At 43.1% G+C, this 21,231-nt stretch overlaps 1 protein-coding gene across 5 annotated transcripts in view; it reads right to left on the bottom strand.

The window, feature by feature from the left end:
- The window catches only part of KIAA0195 (KIAA0195 ortholog), a 42,084-nt gene that overhangs the window by 13,149 nt on the left and 7,704 nt on the right, over positions 1–21,231 (bottom strand). For 4 of the 5 annotated variants that reach the window (XR_775137.1, XR_775138.1, XR_775139.1 and 1 more), the window contains exons 2-16: positions 17,708–17,827; positions 16,898–17,025; positions 16,190–16,326; positions 15,321–15,517; positions 14,376–14,527; positions 13,650–13,752; positions 13,250–13,336; positions 12,599–12,715; positions 8,779–8,835; positions 6,831–6,935; positions 6,050–6,214; positions 5,589–5,798; positions 5,105–5,420; positions 4,190–4,363; positions 847–949 (exon numbers count right to left, since the gene is read on the bottom strand). Coding sequence is in view for 1 of the 5 variants with exons in the window: in XM_010579316.1 (XP_010577618.1) it covers positions 847–949; positions 4,190–4,363; positions 5,105–5,420; positions 5,589–5,798; positions 6,050–6,214; positions 6,831–6,935; positions 8,779–8,835; positions 12,599–12,715; positions 13,250–13,336; positions 13,650–13,752; positions 14,376–14,527; positions 15,321–15,517; positions 16,190–16,326; positions 16,898–17,025; positions 17,708–17,827 (2,171 nt within the window). In the remaining 4 variants the exon portion in view is untranslated. The remainder of the gene's footprint in view (positions 1–846; positions 950–4,189; positions 4,364–5,104; positions 5,421–5,588; positions 5,799–6,049; positions 6,215–6,830; positions 6,936–8,778; positions 8,836–12,598; positions 12,716–13,249; positions 13,337–13,649; positions 13,753–14,375; positions 14,528–15,320; positions 15,518–16,189; positions 16,327–16,897; positions 17,026–17,707; positions 17,828–21,231) is intronic. The other variant, XR_775140.1, reaches the window with a different exon arrangement.

The following is a 21,231-nucleotide window of genomic DNA, read 5'->3' as shown; positions in this document are numbered from 1 at the left end:
ATATGGCTGCCAGATGACTCCAAGGAAGTTCACTGCATGACAGCAGAAGCTTAACTCATCAGACAGAATTTATCTGTAGGGAGAAAAACACCAAGGAAGGAACTGACAACTCTGACAATAGTATCTATGGCAGAGATAGTTACAGTAACAGATTTTTCTCCTATCCCCTTTCAGAGTTTGGGTCCCAGGAGCTGTACGTGAAGTCTCCGTATTCAGTCACTGGAATAGTGTAAAGTTCCTTCTCTATGTTGAACTCATAAAGGTAACAAATTAGACTATACATGGGATTTTTCAATGGCTTCTAAGATTATAAATATTCTAAAAAGGACCAGTGGGAGTTTTCTTACACCTGAGGATAACCAGACTTAGAAGAACAATGTGCTGCTAGTCAATGAAACTAAACATTACTGGTCTGTGATGCATTGTGGTGGACTCGTCTGAAGCTGTCAACAGCAGGCAGAATTGATCATTTTGCATTTCATGTAAGACAAGCCATTTGTCTTGAACAACAAAAAAACCTCTCTGCCACCAGCATATGACCCGATTATAATTCACGGTCCTGCTACATAGCACAGTCAGAGTCCATTTATAAGAGGCTAGTATGTTAACAGGTAAAGTAAGAAATGGCTTAGTCTTACAGTCCAACAGATTGCTGTCTGATCTCTTACATTGCTATAATTATAACAATTAATTATAAGCAGAGACACCTCATGTTCATAACCTACTTGAAGCTTCTGTTAAATAGCTTAACAAGCATCAGTAAAGGGTATTTTAACCAAGAGTGACCAGGTTCCTTCTGCGATTTATCTGCGGGTCCTGAATGCACCAAATGACAAAGCTGCCCACCTGTCAGAGCCAGAGAGGGGGTAGATATCGGTACCATCCCAAAAGTCTGTGCAGGCCTCAAGGATGATGTCAGCTGTCCCATGAGAAAACATCTGCTCAGTGCCTGAAGTGTAGGAGAACAATGAGTCAGCATCACACAAACAGGCTCCCAGGAAAGGGATATCATACCAACCGCTCCCTTATTTGTTAAAAGCGAGTGTTCCTGCAAACTGCCTTGACGCACTCCAGATATCCCCTTTCCTCTATTGAAAGTCTTCAGTCTCTGTCAAGAAATTATTCAAGACTGGATGATATATATTCAGCTGCTATTTGTCTAACTGTGAGTAGAAACAAGGCTGTGATAAAATGTGAGCCACGTAGTCAGCTCCTATTCTCCCCTTACACTGTGTGACAATTCTGTTCCTACAAAAGGTGGGATAATATCTTGCTCCTGTATCCAACAGAGCAGAAGACATTCCTGTGTTCCTCTTCTCAAGAGAGCACAAGCACCAGTGATGAGCCTGCAGGGATCAAAGTCTGCCTACACTGGAAAGTGCATTCGATTTTAGGCCAGGCGTGCATCTAAAGGGTAAGAGCTATTCTTTAATACCTTCCATTCAAGTAGAAGATAATTTAACAGTGTGACCCATTAGATAACAGCCTGTCTCACAAAGGGTCCTGAAAATGTGTTAAATCAGGATGGGTCAAAAGTTCAGCATAACAGACTCTAAAAAAGTAACTCATGTTGTGATCAGGGAAGGACTGAAAATCAATGGATGCCAGAGCTTGTCCTGTTTTTTTTCTTCCACTACTTTATTCTTTAATACAAACTTAAAATATTTTATTCCCTCTTGTAGACAGAGGTGTTAAAAAGTGTTTCTCAAAGGTATGTGATATCAGTTGTCTGATGCAGCTCCGAGGCACAGGACACAAGTTAAAAGATGCAAGGCTGCCTCCCCCTCCACACTTCCTGCTCCCTTTCATTTGCACGGACACATTAACATTGCATGCACGTAGACTTCTCTGTCTAGGTTCCCTCCTCCAGCTGCTCTGTGACTTTGCCCCCAACAGCTTCAAAGCTGATCTAATGAAAAAAACATCACCGCCAAGAAAAATGAGCCCAAAGGCTTCTTGCTGGCATTGTTGCTGACTGCAAATGCTCATACTAGCTGGTGAAATCAAGAGCCAAGAATATCCACTTGCACAAACCAGGCAGGGACCTTCAGGAACACCGGAGGATTTTCCAAAACATAGCAGCTCTCTGCTTTCTGCTATAAATAGTCACCACACGCCAAGTTTATCAGCATAACAAACCTCCAAGACGAATAGGAGCTCTGTGTGAAAGGAGCCTGTCTCAGGGACACAAAGGAGTACTTGTGCAGAGCTCTGGTTAATTTTATTGTATAAACACCCAATCCTTCCCACCTTGCTCCTACAGTCAGATAGTCCTTGCTAGGAAAGAGGGAACAAGAAATGTTTATTGATTCATGCAAAACCTATGCCCTGGACACAGAGCAAGAGCTTGCAGATGACCACAGGCACAGACATACCTACGTTCATGCCTGACAGCAATAGCAATCCATTTCCCATTCAGTATCGTCAGCATTCCACCCAACAGTCCTTCTAAGGGGTAAATGACAGTGACAGCACACACTATAAAGTGGAAGTTCATTCAGCTGTCATTGCCAGTAAAGTAAGTTCAGCCTCTTCCCTTCCTAAATCATGAACTTGAAGGCCAGGATTTCTCTGGCACAAGGCAGAAAACTAATGAATAGGACAGGGAGTATGACTAGCCATTCACGACTGCTGGGACTTGTTAGGAAGAACCAAGCTGCTACAGCTGAGCCAGTGAGAGCAAAAGGAATCGAAGAGTGTAGCTATAACAAAGGAAGACAGAGACAGTATCAAGCCATTTTACTCCACTGAAGATGCCAGTAAGCCCTTCATTTCCATGTGGTTACTATGGATTTGGGATTGAACACTGCCAGATGGTGAGACACATATTTCAATGGAATAGCAAGGGAACATACAGATAAACTACGTCCTATTTCTGCTACAGCTGTAGAATTATGTATCTCCCTTTGACTTCAGCATGTCATGGGAGTGGGTGGATTCAAAGATTTATTCACAAATAATGTATCAAGAGAGGTTAGTTATGATCATCTGATCTGACTCTGCTACATAACCGAGCCAATTTATCCCCATTAACCCAATATTACCTGCATAATCCATTATTTCTGGTTGTACACGTTTTAGAAAGTTTCAAGGGACAAGACTATCACGTGAGAGGTGTTCCAATGGTTAACTAACCCCACTGGCAAAATTCCTCTTAGAATTTACTCTAGACAGCATAATCCAGTTCACACACATATTCGTCTGAGCTCCAGCCTCTAAACTAAACCGTTTAAAAATGAGGATAAGGAGTTGAAATGAGGCAACATTAAAGGTTTTTCCCTACACTAAGAATCTCAGCACCAGAAAAATTCTTGCTTACAAAGGCAAGATAGCAGTAATCGGGACAAATGAAAAAGCTCCTCCCCAGATTAAGATACAAATCTAAGAAGAATTGGGCAAGAGAAGACCATTTACCTGGTAAATCTCTGGCCAGCATAATAATCATATTTCAGATTCAATATTGAACATATGTCAACTCCAGAGAGCCAAGTTCAGTCGATTTATTATGAAGAGACTAAGAGCTCTGTCAGGCAAGCTGTTAAATCTTGCTGAGGTGCTTTAAGACCTCATGGTGCCCAGCTGTACGTCCTTTCCATCCTAGCCCACTCCTATTAGAATAGGAAGGAGTAGGAGTGGGAAATTCAGCATGGCTTCAGGTGTTGTATTCATCGTCACCATGAGTTTGCAGGGGATTTCTGTGATTTCTTATTAGTACACAATATAGAAATAGAGTATGCAATATAATACACTAGACAACTCATGAAGATAATGATTTATAATTTGGGTTACCAGAAGGATTAACATCACTAGCTAAAACCCTGAGTAATATTCAACCCTGTGCACTATCAGTTTCACTACCATAATGAAGTCTATTCAAAACCCACTAGAACTCCCACCTTGCTCTGCACTGCCATTTGGTCCCAGAAAACAGGTTTACTATGTGCTATCTAAGATAATTTTAAAAAATTATTTATGATCCTGGAGTGAGCCAGAGCTGGGAAGAATTCCTCCCCTCAGTACACCATAGCACTGATCACTAAAGTTTGTTGAGCTTATCTGTACCGGCCATAGGCAGAGCAAGGCTATCACCCCATAGGGACTCCAGACTGTCCCAGTCTGACATTTTCTAGGCTCTGCAGAAAAGGTCTTCCCATACCAAGTGGATGGCCAAAGAAAGGGGCAGCCTTACTGGTAGTGGTGTCCTTCACGAAAAGGTTAATCATGTGGCTCAGGGGTGGTCTCCTCTTGGTAATTGATGAAAGCTTCCCCAGGATTGTTTCTTTAACCATCTCATCACTTGGCAAGCGGTACAAGGCCAAATAGTTTTCCTGCTTGAAAAGATCTTTAGCACCTGGTGTGAAACCTGAAACATGAACACAAGGAGGAGAAAAATTAGACTCTAACCAAAGCAAAAGAAAGGTCCTCTCTCCTGCTTCTGTGCCATCCACTTTGCCTGCACTCATTCTGACATCTCCCCAGCAATAGGTAGGTGAGCTGTGCATCTACACCAAGATGGCTCAAGATCTATGATGAAAAACATTCAGAAAGACTAGATGTTATTAGTAATTACAGCTTTCATGCTTCTGGTTCACTGAAGACAGCAACTGTGACACTGAAGATCAGGCACAGAATTGAGTTCAAGAGCTTCCAGATTTTAATCCTAGTGTTACCTCTAACCTCTTATCTCCCCTAGGCCTTGGTTTTCCCATCTATAAAATGAGCTGAGGTACCTCACATAATTTATACCCAAACTCCTGGTAAAGCATTACTGTAAAGACAGGGCAGCTATCTGTCCATTAGCAGGTATTCTTTGTCTCCTGATGAGACTGGCAGACTCGAACCAGAAGAATACCAAGCCAAGCCAGGGCTGGCTGGAAATATCCTTGATGACATTTGTTCCTTTGATAATGTCTACAATGTCAGAACTTGCCAAAAGCAATCTCTTTAATAGACTGTTTTGGCAACCAAACAATAACAGTCAGGTCTGTAATGTCACCTTCTCAGCAACCAGGACTGGGGAAATATTTTTCTTGTGCTCTCTAAGGATTAAGTGTCTATTGACAGCCCTGATTTCTCTGTGTCTGCTCATCCAATTTCTCCTTACCTATTAGCCTGGCAAGCTCACAGAGGCCCCAGGGCACATGGACAGGCAGCACAGCATTGTGAGTTTCTTGGAGGGCAATGTTGCAGAGGTGGTCAGAGAAGCGGCACAGACGCTCTGTCACACTTGCATTGCAGAGATTGAGCAGCACATTCAGGCCCAGAGGCTTGAGAGAATTCAAGTGCATATGCCAGTTGGAGTCATCAAACTGGATGCAGGAGGGGTTCTGCTGGTCTTGGGACAGGCTAAGCATCTCAAGGTGGTAGTCACACACAAAGTCTTCAGCCTCACAAGCCAACACCTCACTGTCACCAACAACCTGGTCCAACAGACAGGAAAATTCTAGTTGGTTACAATGAATATAGCTTGAGCCTAGAATCCCGCAGGGAATTCCCAATTAAATTCCCCAAAGGGAAGACTCTATGAGTTTAAGTCTGTCTTATAGCTCCACAAAAGACTACTTGTGTGCCCCTTCACTATGCCTTACCTGAGTATGTTCCTCCTCTCCACCCTCTGTGTCCTTGCTAAAACTCACATTGGACCCAGAGGGATGCTTGCTTCTGCTGTTTGGCTTTCGGTGGGCATGGGCATCGGGAGCCTTTGGAGGGTCACTAGACCAGTTGTTTCTCTCTTGCTCATTGGTCATGTGGATTGTGTCTGCCAGGGGGCCAGAGAGCAAAGCATCTCTTTCATGGGGCTGCAAGAGACCAACAAAATGAACAGTGGTGATTCAGTGGTTGAATATGAGCCACTACTGACTCACCTGCTGCTTTAGGACTCCTGTAGAAGAGGATTTCATCCTCGCTGCTTCTTCATCTTTTAAGCAAAGAATTATGGCACAGGACTTCTCTACAGGCAAAGGGCCCCCCTCTATAATATCATGTTGTGCATGTCAGTCAAACTATGATTAGAGCCAACATACTACATTATGGATTACATATCACTCACCTCATCTTCCATCTCAGGGTGGCAGAAGGACCGTGTAGAGAGCTCATCAGTCAGATCTTCATGGCTATCATGAGGTGGTTCCACCTTCCCACTGAAGAACAGAACAGTCTCTGGGCTGGGGTTTGGCCAGGAAAGAATCCCCTGCTTGTCTACACAGCAGAGCACCTAGAACATCCCACAACACCCCCAAGAAAGCAAAATCTCAGTGAAAACATGTCTCAGTGTTCATGCGTAGTTGTAAATATCACAAGTTTAATAAACACATGGGAGGATAGACAAGTCTCTCCTTTGCCAACCTTCTGTCTTAAGAAACTGCACCTGATAACCCTCCAAGAAATCGGAGAATTCCTTGCTCTAGCAGGATTGATGGGTTGTTTAACACCATTTTTATCTCAGGATATTGCAAAACTAGGGATGAAGACCATGGGAAGGAAGCAACTACTCAACCTGTTTCACCAGCTATTACCTTATCAAGACCCAAACCAGCTGGCTCTTGAACAGGAGTCAAGAGGGTTATGGGACCAGAACCAGAGCTGGAAAATACAGACATCCTGTTAGATGCCACGGAGTACGTCTAACCATTGTTTTAGTTTGTATATGTCCTGCTTGGACAAGACAAAAGAGTTATAAACTCTTCTACAAAGACAGGTGCCTGAAGGGTTTCTAATTCCAGCACAGTGAACTGATTGCCAACAGTCTATGCTCAGGAAAGGACGACATAAACAATGCAAATGAAGCATCCACACAGGGCTCCTCCTTCTGACAACCCAGCAATACTCACAGTGACAGATCCCAGACTATGGAGCAAGCTGGAAGTGAAGCTCAGAGTTGGGGATTTGCCTTTTAAAACACAGAGGAAGTGGCTCCAGATACAGCGTATCATTTCCTGCCGAGGGAAGCAGAGGACATCAGCCAATTAAAGACTCATTCAGTGAAAGATGAGGGGACAGAAGGAAAAAAGGGAGTATGACATTACCTGCTTTCAGGTTCAACACAGTGATACACTTTAAGATAAACAGTGGTCTCCGTGGGAACCTGTTAACTGATACATTGCTGATTTTCTCAATGGAAAGGCATTTATTCCCCCTTCCAGAGGATGCTAACAGACAGTCTGATTGTTGAAATGAGAATTCATTGAAACTACCTTTGTCTACCCAAAAACACAGGAAGGGTTTTTGAAGTGATTTCATTTGGGGTGAATCAGTTGTTACCTCTTAGTATTTTTTCCTAAAGTAACTCTCATCCCCTTAGATTATAGAGTTTGAGGCCTTAAGCTTATGATCACTGTGCTGCGAATCGGGTAAATGGTGAGGTGATTTGCCCAAGGTTACTTACTGAGGCAGTGCCAATGTTGGAAATAAAGCCAAGGTGCCCTAACTACTCCACCATTACAAATGAATTGTAATCAACATGGTAATGAACTGAAAGAAGGGGATATTTTGCACAATTAAAATGTAAAGTTGGCACCCTTCATCTTCCACATGAAAACATTTCAGAGTGAGTCTGGATGGCAGAAATCAATCCAAGCACCAGACCTGTATGTTTTTGTCTGTGCACTCCTAAAGCCAGCAAAACCAGGTTTGCATTACAGTGTTATTTTACTGCTTTTTAGCTGTCGTTCCAGAATGCTGTCACTGCAGAGCTTCCCCCAAAGCTCCTTAAATCAAGTTTCTTAGATCCTAAGGGTTAGTACAGCCATAAGCTCAAATGCAAAACAATCATGAGCTATCGCCAGGAAGAAAAAAGCTCTTATTTAAACCAGTTTCTCATAAGCAAAAATGTTACATAGGTACAAAAGGAAAGAAGTAGATCTTTTCAATGAGGAAGGTCAGGTCAAATCACTCCCACACCTGAAAAACATTTCAGCTAAATGATGAACTGGCACAGAAAGGCAACAAAATATTCAGCAAAGGAAGCGTGTGTGTGTGTCCATCCATGTGCATTCCTCTGTGTGGCTGGGAGCAAGGAAATACAAATTGATTCTTATAATATCTAGGGATTTTTAACCACTCCTAGAGTTCATCTGCCTCCTTATGGAAAGGGGAATCTTAATGCCAGATTAGACAGAAAAGTGTCTTTCCTCTACCCACCTGTTTAATCTGGATGATGCAATTTATAGAGTGGCCAGATGCAGTTTGCCCCCAGAAAAAGGTCTTCTGAATGTTTATTTGCTCCAGCTTTGGAAGCACTAGTAATGTGCTTAAGCTTGTTAAGGAGCCTATGAAACAGGATCAGACTTTTTAAAAGCCTGAACTTCCCATGGTCCCCTCTTCACGTTTGGTCTTGGTGCTGACTGCCATCCCCTCTGTTCTTTAGTTTTGGCTTGAAGAAGGAGGTTTTTCTCGTACAAGCAAAATACTTCCCTTCTTTCTGACACACACCATAAAAAATTTATTTTACTCCTGGAACAGGGGAACTTGAAAGAGGTACTTTCTTCAGGACAGAAAAAGTTGATTTCAAACCATTTGCAATATTCAGAAAAGCACAACCTTACTCAGTATCAAGGTCACCTCAATCTCTGGCCAGCAGAGCAGGATTTACATGGGAAGGTGTGGGGGGAAAGACATGCAATCTGCATGCATAGCAAATTAAAGCAGCAAATGGGTGACAATAGACAACTGACACAAGTAAAAAGGGTCTAGGAACAAGCTGGAGATCAGAGAGGAAGGGAAAGAGTATCATGAAGTTCTGCAGTGAAGATGGAAGAAAACAATGTATAATAATAGTACCTGAGAAGATACCATCTCTGTGTAGCTGCTGAGAGTGTCCTCTGAAAACTTAGCAAGCTGCAGCAAGAGAAGAGACCAGTTACTATAATCGTGTTCAGAAATGTGCCATGAGGAACATCCTTCCCTAAATACTGTGCCTTCAGAGAGAAGAAAGCAGGACTCCTGCTCTGTGGGAATCACTATACCAAGGCAGACCAATAATTCATCAAAGCAGTTAAGTCTTTAATGGACTATGTCTTTATTTGCTTGTGAAGCACAGTCAAAGTGCTTGGTGCTGTACATCACAGAAGAACACACAGTCATTACCTAAATGTCTACAGAGAAAATAATAGCAATTAGACCCAGAGGAGGCTCTTTCTGGATGGTTATTTTTAGACAGAAAGAACCAGGATTGACTGATCTGGTTTTAAGCTATATGGGTCAGTTAAAAGAAGGGAGCTAGAAGACTGGTTGTAAAAGCAGGTGCCTGGAAGACAATGGACGCAGAGGAATGAGGTGATATGAATGGGATGTGGATAGGAAATGAAAAGAAATTATAGCAGAGCACTACCATGGGGCTCTTGGAATTACACTGAGAAATTTACTAACTCAAAATTTGTGCATCCAGCACAAAGGAATTCCACAGTAGATGTGATTTTGAAAAACAGTTTAAGTATATTCATAAGCATAAGTGAATACAGCAATTCCATTTGTATGCAAGTAAAACGACATCCCAAATAATAATGCATATATCTGGCACTTTAAAAAGGATCAGTTTAACAAAGCTGAAAAAAAGCGAAGACAAATTTGTCAGAAGTAATTTAAAGTGAGAATTATAAAGGATAATGAGGAACTATTTAACAATATTTTATTAAAATTTTAAAAAGCAACAATCCCATAGTAAAAATAAAAAAGTCCAGTTTTGAGTGGAAGTGAAAATAGAAGTAAAAATTAACATAAAAATAATAAAAAGTATACCAGTAGGTAATTAAAATCAGTCCACTGCTTGTTTAAGACAGTGAAATTGCAAATGATATTGCAGGCAAGGCAGATGTGTTAAAATAAATATTGCTATTCCTTATTCAGTGATATAATCATACCATATGATAACTATGAAATATTTTCCATTCTAACACTAGCTTCTGAAAGTAAATATGTTTAAATTAGCAAGTCTGGACAACTTTCTGACTGTTACTGCTGATTTTGCACAAGGCTTGAAGCATGGACTAAGTCCCAGTGCAATGGAAGAAAGCTAATGTGGTGTCAATGCCTAAAAAGGGTAAGGAGAACAAACCAAGTTACCACAGGACCCCAGGCAGACTTTGATTTCAGGCAGAATAAGAGAGCAGCTAATATGAGACTCAATTAAAAGAAAAGAAATGGAATAATACAACCAGTGCCAAACACAAGTATATGAGTAACCAATCTCATCAAACTATTGTGATACCTTTTTTGACAAAATTACAAATTTGACTGATAAAAGTAACGCTTTTGACTTAGACCACTTGGTACTTTGACTTGATACAAAAAGTTTTACTGGTTTTATAACAAATACTAGAGTAATACCAGAGAAATAGGGCTCATATTAAATCTATTAGAAACAGACTATCTCCAAATGTAACAGAAACTGAGAAATTATTTACAATAGGATGTGTTACTAGCTCAAGCAAGGACAAATCTGGGTATTTTGTTAATAGCCTGAAAGAAAACTAAAAAACACATTACTGATAGAGACTGTAAACTACACAAAGTTTGGAGCAGGGTCCAATAATGAAGATAACAGACCACTGTTACAGAACAATACGGATTGCTTGGTGAATAAACAAAAACATGCATACCAACAGGCGCAAAAGTAAGGTTGCATACCTAGGAGCAAAAATGAAGGTTGGACTTACAGGATGAGGACTCTGTCTTAGAAAGCAGTAACTCTGTAGATTATCAGCTAAACAAAGTCTGGCTATTTAAAGCAGTAGCTACAAGATCTAAAATGATCCTTTGTTGCACTAACAAGGGAACACAGAGTATAAAGTCCAAATTATTCTGAAATTTAGCACAAACACAAATGTTACTGGAATATTTTGTGGGTTTTAGAGATTCATAATTCTACAGTGATCCTGAAGCACTGGAGAAAGCTAAGAGGAAAGCCAAGAGAAAGATTAGTGGGTTGGAAAATATACTTATAGTGACTCAAGGTGCTTAAACTGTTTAATTAACCAGAGAGATGATAAAAGGGAATGTGAGTAGCTACAACAGACCAGAAATTTCATTGGTGTGCTCTTAAATCTAGGAGACAGAAGATGTAAATGTTCCAAGGGCTGGAAATCAGATACTACAAAAAATCCCACTGACATAGAATGCCCATTTTTAGCAGTGAAGGTAAATAATTACTGAAATGACCTATCAAAGGCAGTAAAAACGTTTTCAAACCAACATCAAATTCCTTTCTAAAAGGAAAGCTGATGTAGTCTAACTGTAGTAATGCAACTTGAGGCAGGGGCTTGGGGGGCGGGGAGGGGCTGGTTTGTGTCCTGCAGTATGTCTGACTAACCAGTCACAAGGGTCAGCTATGGCCTTGAAAAAGTGGGAATCAAACAGCTTGAACATGATGGGAGGGGGCAGAAGGTGGAGAAGAGTGTCACACAGGCCAAGTGATTGGAGAGGAAAAGGGTCTTACCTGCTACACTTTTAACAGAGTAGAGGGAAGGAAGGAGTGAAATAGAGAGGCCAAGAGAAGACTGCCCTAGTCAAGGGGGAGAATGACCAAGGCACATCACAACGCTTGTTCTGCAGCAGCAAGGATGGAGGACCATGTTTGAGATGTCAGAGAAAGAGCTGGCTGGACAGAGTGAGTTGCCTGGACAAGAAAAAGGAGAAGACAGGAAAGAACACAAGGAAGGTACAAGTATGAGTGACAGGGCAAATGGATATGTTGAGAATGATGAAGCAGGGAAGCCAAGAAGCTCTGGCTTTTCCCAGACAAATAGCAAGGTGTAAAGGGAAAGAGGAAGGTTCCAAAGACAGAAACCAAGCAGTGCTGAGATCGTAAAGGTGCAAACGCCACTGAGGGAGGTAGCATGTGTCCTCCCTCCCAGGACACAAGCAGCTTAGTTATGTACAACCTATAGGGAAAAAGAACAGAAAACACAGACCCAGGGCCACAGAGGCCAAGGAAGGACAAGAAGGAGAGAGAAACTCTGTCCAAGTACAGGCGTAACAGAAGTCAGCACAGAATACAAACATAGCACAGTGCATCTCACCAACACTGCCACCAGGACAGAAGAAGAGACACCCATCAGCGCATCTAGTTCAGCATCACACACCCATCAAACTACCAAACTCCACTCCCCAAACTAGCACAACTACCAGAAATTCCTCTTACTCCCTGACCTACTGCCAAGGCCGTGCCTGCAAGCAAAGCCCCAGAGCCTCAGGAAAGGGCTGTTCAGCCCACACATCAAAACAGGGGATTACAGAGGATCTCATGCACCCCATTCCTTCTCAGTGGCTAAACATTCCCTAGTTATAGCCACGACAGGGCATTTATCTCCACGTTGACCACTCTGACAGATTACATTTAGCTGATAGAAAGCACATGCCTTGAGGAGTTTTATGGAATCACTGGAGCTTCCTATCACCACAGGATATCTGTAGACAGGCTGAAAAAATTAAAACATCTGTTCAAAAAGAAGCCACACTGTGCCCCTGGGAGAGGGCATAGCTGGGACAATCACAGATCCAAAGCTTTTACAATTATGTGGACACATCTGCTGAATTCATTGTGCTCACTTCACAGAGCCCTTCTCATCTCCTGCCCTTTTCTCTGCAGTGGAGAGATACCTACCAGTGAGGTGGATGAGGCCTTGCTCATCTGGGCCAAGACTCTGGCTTCTCCAAAGGCTGTAGCAAGAATCCACAGGACAGGAAAGAGCAATGGAAGGATGGGTAGGACACCATTCACCTGAAAAAAAATTGCAATCACCAGCAAGCACAGAGACAAGAAGAAGTCAGACCTCTCACATGACATCTTGTCCACCACAGTGAAAGGATGGGTAAAAGGCAATGGCAGGAAGGAAGGAGACTGCTTGCACTGGAAGCAGTGCAACACAAGGAGAAGCACAGGAGGGGAGACACACACACCTTTAGGGGTTTGTAATGAAGGAGAACGTGAATAAATCACACCAACGCGCAGCTGGTTTTCCTGCTGAATTTGGCATAAACTCTTACAAGTTTAAAGGCAAAGGATACCATGTATCTCTCTCTATATATATACACACACATGGCAAGTGAGAGAGAGCAAACAATGTAAAGGGCAGTCTGGGAGGAATGGCAAGGGCAGAGCTGTTGTCTTGCTCCACTGAGAGCTCCTGGATCCAGCGTGCACAAGGGCCTGCATAGGATGCTGTCATAGGATGAAGCAAGCTGCTGAGGGAGGGAATCGGTCTCAGTGGTGCTCTGGGGAGGAGGTGTAGCAGAGCTCAAAGCTCTCCTTTACCTGTAGCTGAAGAAGAGTGTACTGCCAAGAAGTAATTCCAGGAGCTTTGAAAATGAAGCGTACAGCATTGGTGATCAGGAAGCCAGCCTGCAATTCAAAGAGAGATGACGCTGTCAGCTAACTACTAGTACTTGTAGGAAAAGAGTTTTCACTGCCTTGTAATATTCTCAGCCCTGGGAAAGTCTGGAAGATATACTTGGTCTGCTGCTGCAGTTCCTCCCTCCACTCTCATGGCTAGATGGCTCAGCATCTTTGCTTCTCCGAACTACCCAAGGTACACACAGAGTCAGCTGCATGAGTTAGGGCCTGGCCACAATTTCCTGTTGATGGCTGCAAATTCTTCACGTTTATTGACAAAACATGGCTATATTCAACAACAAAGGCTTGAAATGAGACCTACCAGTACAATAGGGACAGCGTATTTCAGCATCACTGACTGTACAGTGAATCTCTCATTATCCAGGGCTGTCACAGGACGTGACAAAGCCATTTCCAGACACCACCTAAAAAATGGAAAACAGCTTGAGATTTCAGCAACCAAGATCCTAACCCTGCACTTTCTTCAGATATAAACCTCCTGGCAGACCTGTTTGGAACAGTGTTCACCCTATGCTATGAGGGGTGACCTTCAAAAGAGAAGCCAAGTTCTATAATAGCAGCATTGCACTTGCCATGGTAAATTTGCAGTGCTGTTGAGCAAATGCCCCAGGTCTCCTCACCAACTTAACAGGAAGGCTCCATTGCCCCAATGTGTACTGAAACTCCAACAAGGACATTAAGATATCTCTATCTCCAATTGACCAAAGGGTGTGATATGGCTGGTTACATCAAATGCATGAAATCTGTGACCTCCCCGCATTGTTGAAATTTAGTTGAAAAGCAATGAGCTCAACAGTAATACTTAGCATATATGTGGTTTTATATATTAGCCTAACCTACCAGTTAAGGAGGACAATTGAAGACAGACAGTAAGAGACTTATAGCATTCCCAGGTAATAGAGAAGACACAGCACAGCATATTTGAAAATTCCTGTCCTGGACTGGTAAGTCTCATTTTTTGCTGACACAAGGCAGCAACAAGGACATAGACAAGCTGTGCAGGCATTGTGCACTGTATTGAACCCACCTGACATTATCAATTATTGGGGTCTTCAAGACACGGAAGAGACGATACAGCTGAGGGTTCTGAGGTCCCTTCTTCACTTCTCCCCGTGGGGAGGGTGGAGGTGAGAAAGGTGGAAACAGGTCTCCTGGCTCCAGAACTATGTGCTCATCATCCTAGAAAAGAAGTCAGAGAGCCCCAAGGCTGCACAGTTGGGGCCTCGGTGGAATCCTGCTGCGAGGGACTGGAGGTTTAGTCCAGCACAACCCCTCCCACTACAAGTGACACAATACATGTTTGTCACAGTTCCCTCTCTCATGTCTCAAAAATTCATGAGCTAAACTACTGCTTCAAACTTGATGCAAAATTAAATGTTTGTGTTCAAGCATATCTGGTTATTTCATGAAAATTGGCATTTGGAGTGAAAGTTACGATAAAAACCAACAAAGGTAAATTTCAAGCTTTAAACTTTTTCCAATCTTCTTCAAGCAGCAAAATCTTTGCATAGATCTTGTAACTGATTTGTTAATTTACTTCTACCCCAGATATTTTATATTATCTTCTTTTATTGTAAATCAGTAGTAAGGAGAAGGTCAAAGCAGACAAACTATTTTTCCACATAAAAAACAGGATAAAGTAGGGGTTTGTATGTCATATCATCCTACTGGACAGATTCACTCCACTTATATTTAGCAGCACGTTACAATTTCCCCTTGACCTGGAAGAGATGGAAATATGGTGCTTTGGGATCACATTAGTGTCTTCTGTCCGTTGGGTTTGGGAGTTCATAGAGAAGATGCAGTCTGTCTGACAAAGTACTGCCCTTGACTGAACTGGAATTTCAAGCTATTTTCAAGGTCAGAAGAAATCAAACACTCTAATAATCTGTACACTGGGAATTAGAGTATTAGCAAGAAAATCCTGGGAAATATATTGTTACAGGCTAGAGAAATAAGACAAGCAAGTTACCTTAATCCCTCTCAGAGAAGCAAATGACTCCTGGCCTGGCCTCAAAGCAATGACATCTCCTTCTACTAACAGGCTCACAGGCAGGTTGACAAGATGACCATCTCTGTAGGCCCAGTGAAGGGACCAGGATGGGGCATAAGGCATATGAAGGTCAGGGTACATGGAGTCTGGCCATTTCACCTCTTTGCCAAGTGTATCTGAAAGCACAAAGCATGAAAGAATTAAGTGACAACAATTCTGGAGGGGCCAATCATACATTGATTTACCTCCTGTAGTGGCTATTGCCAGTGCTAAACTCAGTCCATTCCCATGATCTTTTATCATCTCTCTCTTTCTGCTTGATGGCTTTTCCCCTCTCTCTCCACCCACTATTAACAACTAAACATAATAACTTTATAACCTTAAACACATATTTGCACAATGGAAAAACTAAAGGCTGTCCTTAAAACTGCCACACTGAAATGAACTGCCTCCTCAGGTTCAAAAGCCCCCATTGAGACGATGCTCACGCGCAGCAATTTATTTCCTTCTGTTCTGTGTTGTGGTACAACCCCACGTATTCTTCTCTCATCATCTGCTGCAAGGCAGATATTTTTGTAAGATACTGAGGATTCAAATTACTCCAAAGCACAGACATAACAGACGCCTACCTGATAACACACAGATTGGAAGCACATGGCCACATGACAGCTCAAAATAACTATTTTACAGGACAGGCATGAGTAGGACACAATTCTCACAGCCTGTTTCTGTGTAACATAGGGGAAGGCTAGTAAGTTCAATTAGTAACGTATGTGATCAGGCTTGGAGAAAAATCCAATGGGAGGAAAACACAAATGGAAATGAGAAACAGATGAATGAGACCTCACCGTTTATCTTATCAATGATTGTCTGAAGTCTCCTCTCCACCTCTCTGCACTTCAGCCTCTCTTGACGCCCAATCATGAAGAGATCCAAGAGGAGAAGGAGGAAGAGTGCCAGTGCATTAACTATCTCAGCACCTTGGCTTTGCACAGCAAAACAGAAGAAAGCAGAAAGCAGATGAGGTTTGAGTAAATGAGCAGAATACACTGCCAGCCACCCACAGAGATAAATTTACACATGCTCAGTTGTTTATTCCTACACCCCACAGATTTATGGCTAAAAAAGAAAAGCAGGGGAGCTATGATCACACTTCTTTAGAATAATGCCACCAGAGAAGTCTGAAAGGACCCAGTCAAGGCATGCTCTGGTGCATGTGACAGCACAGTAACTTCTATAAGCCACTAACTTCTCCAGTTTCAAAATCTCTTCTAACTATGATAATGCCTTAGGATTTTTCAAGATCTAGAAATGCTGTAGAAAAAAAATCTCAGTCTCTCCATAGGACACTCGACAGGTCTATTAGAAGTAGAATTAAGTTGGCTGAAGTTTTGTGAAAGGGAATGATAGGGACAGAATTACCAGTGTGACTATGCTAATGTCTAGATGTCTAGAAAGAATGAGGGACAACACTGTTATGTCAGCCACACAAAGCATCGAGACGATATAAAACTACCACCTTGCTTCAGTTAACCAGCATAGGATGTTTTACTTACCTCCCCTGTGGCTGGCTCCCATAGCAGCACAGCAGCAACAGCACTGCCAGAAGCATCAGAGATGCACCAGGCCAGTGGAAACAGGAGCAACGGTTACCATGGTACAGAAAACTGCTCCTCCACACCTCCTACAAAAGGAGAGCAGCAGACAGTCAGCATTAATGAAGTACAGAGCCAGACATTTGAAAAAGCAGAGTGAGAAAGGGTGAAGACAGCAGTTGACACTACAGGGTGAACACAACTTTGTAAAACCCCTGAACAGGATACAGAGCATCCAGATCAGTTATGCGAATGCTACAGCACTAACAGTTGCTCAGCTGGCAAGTCTGGGTGAACACTCTCTGCTTTACTCTTGCCTGGAAGAATGAAAAGGCTTCTGTGCCAGGCTGCTCCATTGTCACTAACCAAGCGAGGAACACTTTTAAGTACTGTGCATAAACACTAGCACTTTGTATTCAATACACAGGCCAGACGAACATGGTGGACAAGGGCAGATGAGCTTCAGAGCTCTTTCTCTCCACCTGATATGGACCCCATAGGCACACTGCCATTAGTGGTTCCTGAAGCCCTTAGATCCTTTACAGGTGAAGCCAAGCTCCTGCAGAGCTCCAGCATCCAGGAAAGAAGTGCTGAGAGAAGCATACCCTTACGGAGTTTCCTTGCTTTGTTCCCAAGGACTTTAGCAGTTCTGCACCCAGACACTTTGCAGCAGCAGTCTGGGACAGAATTCAGCCAACTTTTGTTTAACCTTCAGCTTTATTTTGAGAAGGGGAGACTGTGTGCCCAACCTTGTGCTGTTTGGTGCCTCACCTTCCATGAAGTCACTTTTTTCCGTTCCTTCTGATGCCCCTCCAGCAGTGCTGACAACTGGTCTCTCAGGATTGTGAGGGCTTTCTTTGTGGTAAGGCCCAAACTTGAGGTCATCTCATCCTGAGGTGCCAGAAAAAAAACCTGTTTAGTGCTTTCCTATTTTCTTTTTAGGCTTTTTCTGGGTGGCTGACTGAGCACCCTACCATGAATGCCCTGCACTCATCACCACCTGTCTGATTCTCCATTTTCCTGAAATCATCTTCCCTTCTGTGAACTTTAGACTGCTGGCTGGAATTAGAGCACCTAGATAATATCAGGTAAACAAACCAGTCCTGACTGTGCCACATAAATACTTTATCAAAGCACAATACCAAGTCATTTCTGCGAAACAAGATTCTAATCAGCAGAGGCTGAGGACAGTACAAAGGGAGGCTGCTCAGCTCGGAGGTTTACACAGGCTTGAACTGGTATCAGCTTGTAGAGACAACAGAACACAGACAGTTATGGTAGAATTTTAATGATACAGGATGGATTTTGCTAACAGTAATAACAACCAAGTCGTAGAATATCTGCAAATCTAAACCAGTGGTCCAATTTCCACAACTGCTTGTTATGAATTTTTTGTTATGAATCCTGCCTCTGTGACTACTTTGATGCAGAAGCCCCTAGATTTAAGTGCTAGGCCATGGATCATTTCAGGAGGAGACATGACTCCAGCATCAACTCCTCCTTTTACAAGAGAAAGCACTAGAGTCTTAAGTGCTGAACTGTACGGACATACAAGGGAGGCATTTGGACTTGAAGAAAGCACACAGAGTCAAGAGCAATGCTTCCTCACTGGGCAGCAAAGAGGTAGCAGCCTGGAAGGATACAACCCAAGAGTGTGCCATCTGGAAAACACTGCTGTGAGGTGGTGATAACAAGAAAGTGGAGTCAACGCTTGCATTTCTGGGGCAAGAACACAATCACTTTCCTTTCTTTCAAATCACAGAGACTGCTGTGAGGTACTGTGGGTACCAGATCACTGAAAGTGAATCAACAAGGAAAAGCTGGCAGGTGTCCATGAAAGGGCTACAGCAGGTATCAGGGAACTGGTTAACAGAAGTTCTCATTTGCATTTCATGTTTTAATACAAACACCTTGAGGGTGTAAAGCGCATAGGATATCCTGCACATTAGAAATGTTCAGGTGTATCATACTGTTTACAGAGTACAGAACTACTGAACACAAAGAAGGCAGGAAGCTTCCCCCTCTGGTCCCCACCAGTGCGACACACAGCCCAGCAAATACAGCTTGGGCAAGGAGCTGCAGCTCTTCCTGCTATTGCAATCACCAGCTCTTCCCAGCCCCGCCAAATCCACCGCGGTCTCAAACTGCAGCAGCTCTGCTCTTCAGGAGCTGCATGCATGCACCCAGCTCTGCAAGTGCAGCTCAGCTCTGATCGGCACTTTTCTTCCTGTTCCTTAACCGAGTGGTTTTGTGATGAACATTTACCGGAAACTAATCTCAGACTTCAGACTCATTTGCATTGATGGTCCAATCCAAAACTGTAATGTAAGCATCAAGGAATAGCAGATAGATGCCTTTAAACTACCATCTACCGCACACACACTCCCCACCTATCAGGGACAATCTGAAATAGCAAATTCTGGCCAGGCAGTCCAGCAATGCTGCTTTAGCTGCACTTTTACAGAACTAAAAATAATCCTGCTGTAGTTTTCATTCTCTGTGTCAGTTTTAGGAATAGAGGAAGCAGTTCTGTGTTGTTCTTGGAAGCAGCCCAGGTAACATCAGCACAGGACTAAACATAGGAGTCTCTCAGAGACTCCCAGAGGAGAAGATGGCAGGCAGCATAGCTGGCAACAGACCTGCTGCTGCACCACAGGAGTGCTGCAAACAGGAGTGCCTGAAAGCAACGTGGAGCAAGTGACAATAAGGTTTCTCTCTCTCCGCTGACTGCTGGCTGAAGCATAGCAAAGCACCCACTCATCCTCTCCAACACAGAGAAAGCAGACAGATAAATAAAAGACACAGAATGAAAGGCAGCAATAATAAGAGGGACTTTAACTGAAAAGCAAAGTCTGCTTAGACGCCAAGCTGGTTCCAGTGGATACTTCAAGAGCTACAGAAGAAATGAGAGGAAAGCTGCACTTAATGCCAACATCTAGTACAGTCACACACTGCCTGAAAAGAGAAACTGCCACATCACACCAGGCAGCGAGCAGAAAAAGGCAACAAATGCAGAGGTAATCAAAAAGGTTCCTGAAATACTTGCACACCTGCTCCAGTCTTTACACAGGAGTTACCGTTTTGCCATAGTATCAGTCAAGGTAAGGGCAGCCACAAAGGAAGGTGGCTGCAGCAGGTGAGAAAGGACAAGTGCAGAGTGTGGCAGGGCTGGGGAAGAAGAATGGCAGGATGGGCAAGGATTGTTAAACACCCATCCTGACACTTAAAACATGGAGTATTCGTCAAAGCAGGCAGAGCCAGCCTGGTAAACACTGTAATAATATGAGTGAGAGGCTGCCTGCGGTGACTCAGATAACCTGCTGCCAGTGATCATCAAGAGAAAGTGCTCGGAACCAAGGAATCAAAGGCACAGGCAAGAAGAGCCACCCTGAGCTCCTGGCAAGGGGCAGCTCTAGGTTTCTGCAACAAGAGCTGCCCTGCTAAGTCATCAACTGCTAATGAGGCATTTTTCAAATGCCCTAAAGTAAACCTTTGTATATGGCAAACCTAGGTGCTCTTAAGCTGTCCCAGAGGGATCTTCCCAGCCTTTCATCAGCTGCAAGTGCTCTTCCTGCCACAAAACAGGAGGTGAGCACCCCAGGGTGAAGAAGCCATTCACAGGAGGTGTCAGTTCATTAGTAAAAAACTCAGCATTCACATATTTGCTTTGGACAGTTGCAGTCAAAGAGTAATCTGCTCATTTTCAGGTCAAAACAGAAACAGTTGAGACACCTTCCCACCCAGCTGCCTTAGCATAGGGTTTCCTCTGAAGAACAAAAAACCCCCCAAAAAACAGACAGTAAATTCCAGGTTACAGTGAAAGAAAACCCCTGATGGGTATCAGGAGGTATTTTAAAAGGCTATACTTTCCTTTTGCCCCTGTCTAAAGTGAAAAAGTCCTGAGAGAAAATGAGCAGTTGCTTCCTCCTTTGCCCAAAGAGGCTGGAGAGCACACGAGCCTCTAAGTGCATTTACAACTCCCCTGGTGCTGACCCCTGCCCTGGCTATCACAGCTTTAGTCTGAGAGGCGTGACTGAAGCCAGGTAAACACAGGATGATTGCAACCCTCTGCCTTGCAGATGATACTGCAGCTCTCAAGAGTTCTAACCTGCAGGATGGCTATTAAGGAAAAACACACGGTGCAGGAGATTTTTTTTTGTGCATGTGATTTTATTTTCTAGAGGGAATGAATGTGCTGAAGTGTGGACTGGACAGGAAGATGAAAAGATGCGTGAATTTCTCCAATTTCAGTAAATATCCTACGTGTTAAATTACTGCTTAGCTTGCCTGCAAAC

This window comes from Haliaeetus leucocephalus, unplaced genomic scaffold (assembly GCF_000737465.1).
Source record: "Haliaeetus leucocephalus isolate CR32 unplaced genomic scaffold, Haliaeetus_leucocephalus-4.0 Scaffold657, whole genome shotgun sequence".
NCBI classification, from domain to species: Eukaryota; Metazoa; Chordata; class Aves; order Accipitriformes; family Accipitridae; genus Haliaeetus; species Haliaeetus leucocephalus.
Note: the sequence above shows the minus strand (reverse complement) of the source record. Positions and strands in the feature narration are given on the sequence as shown.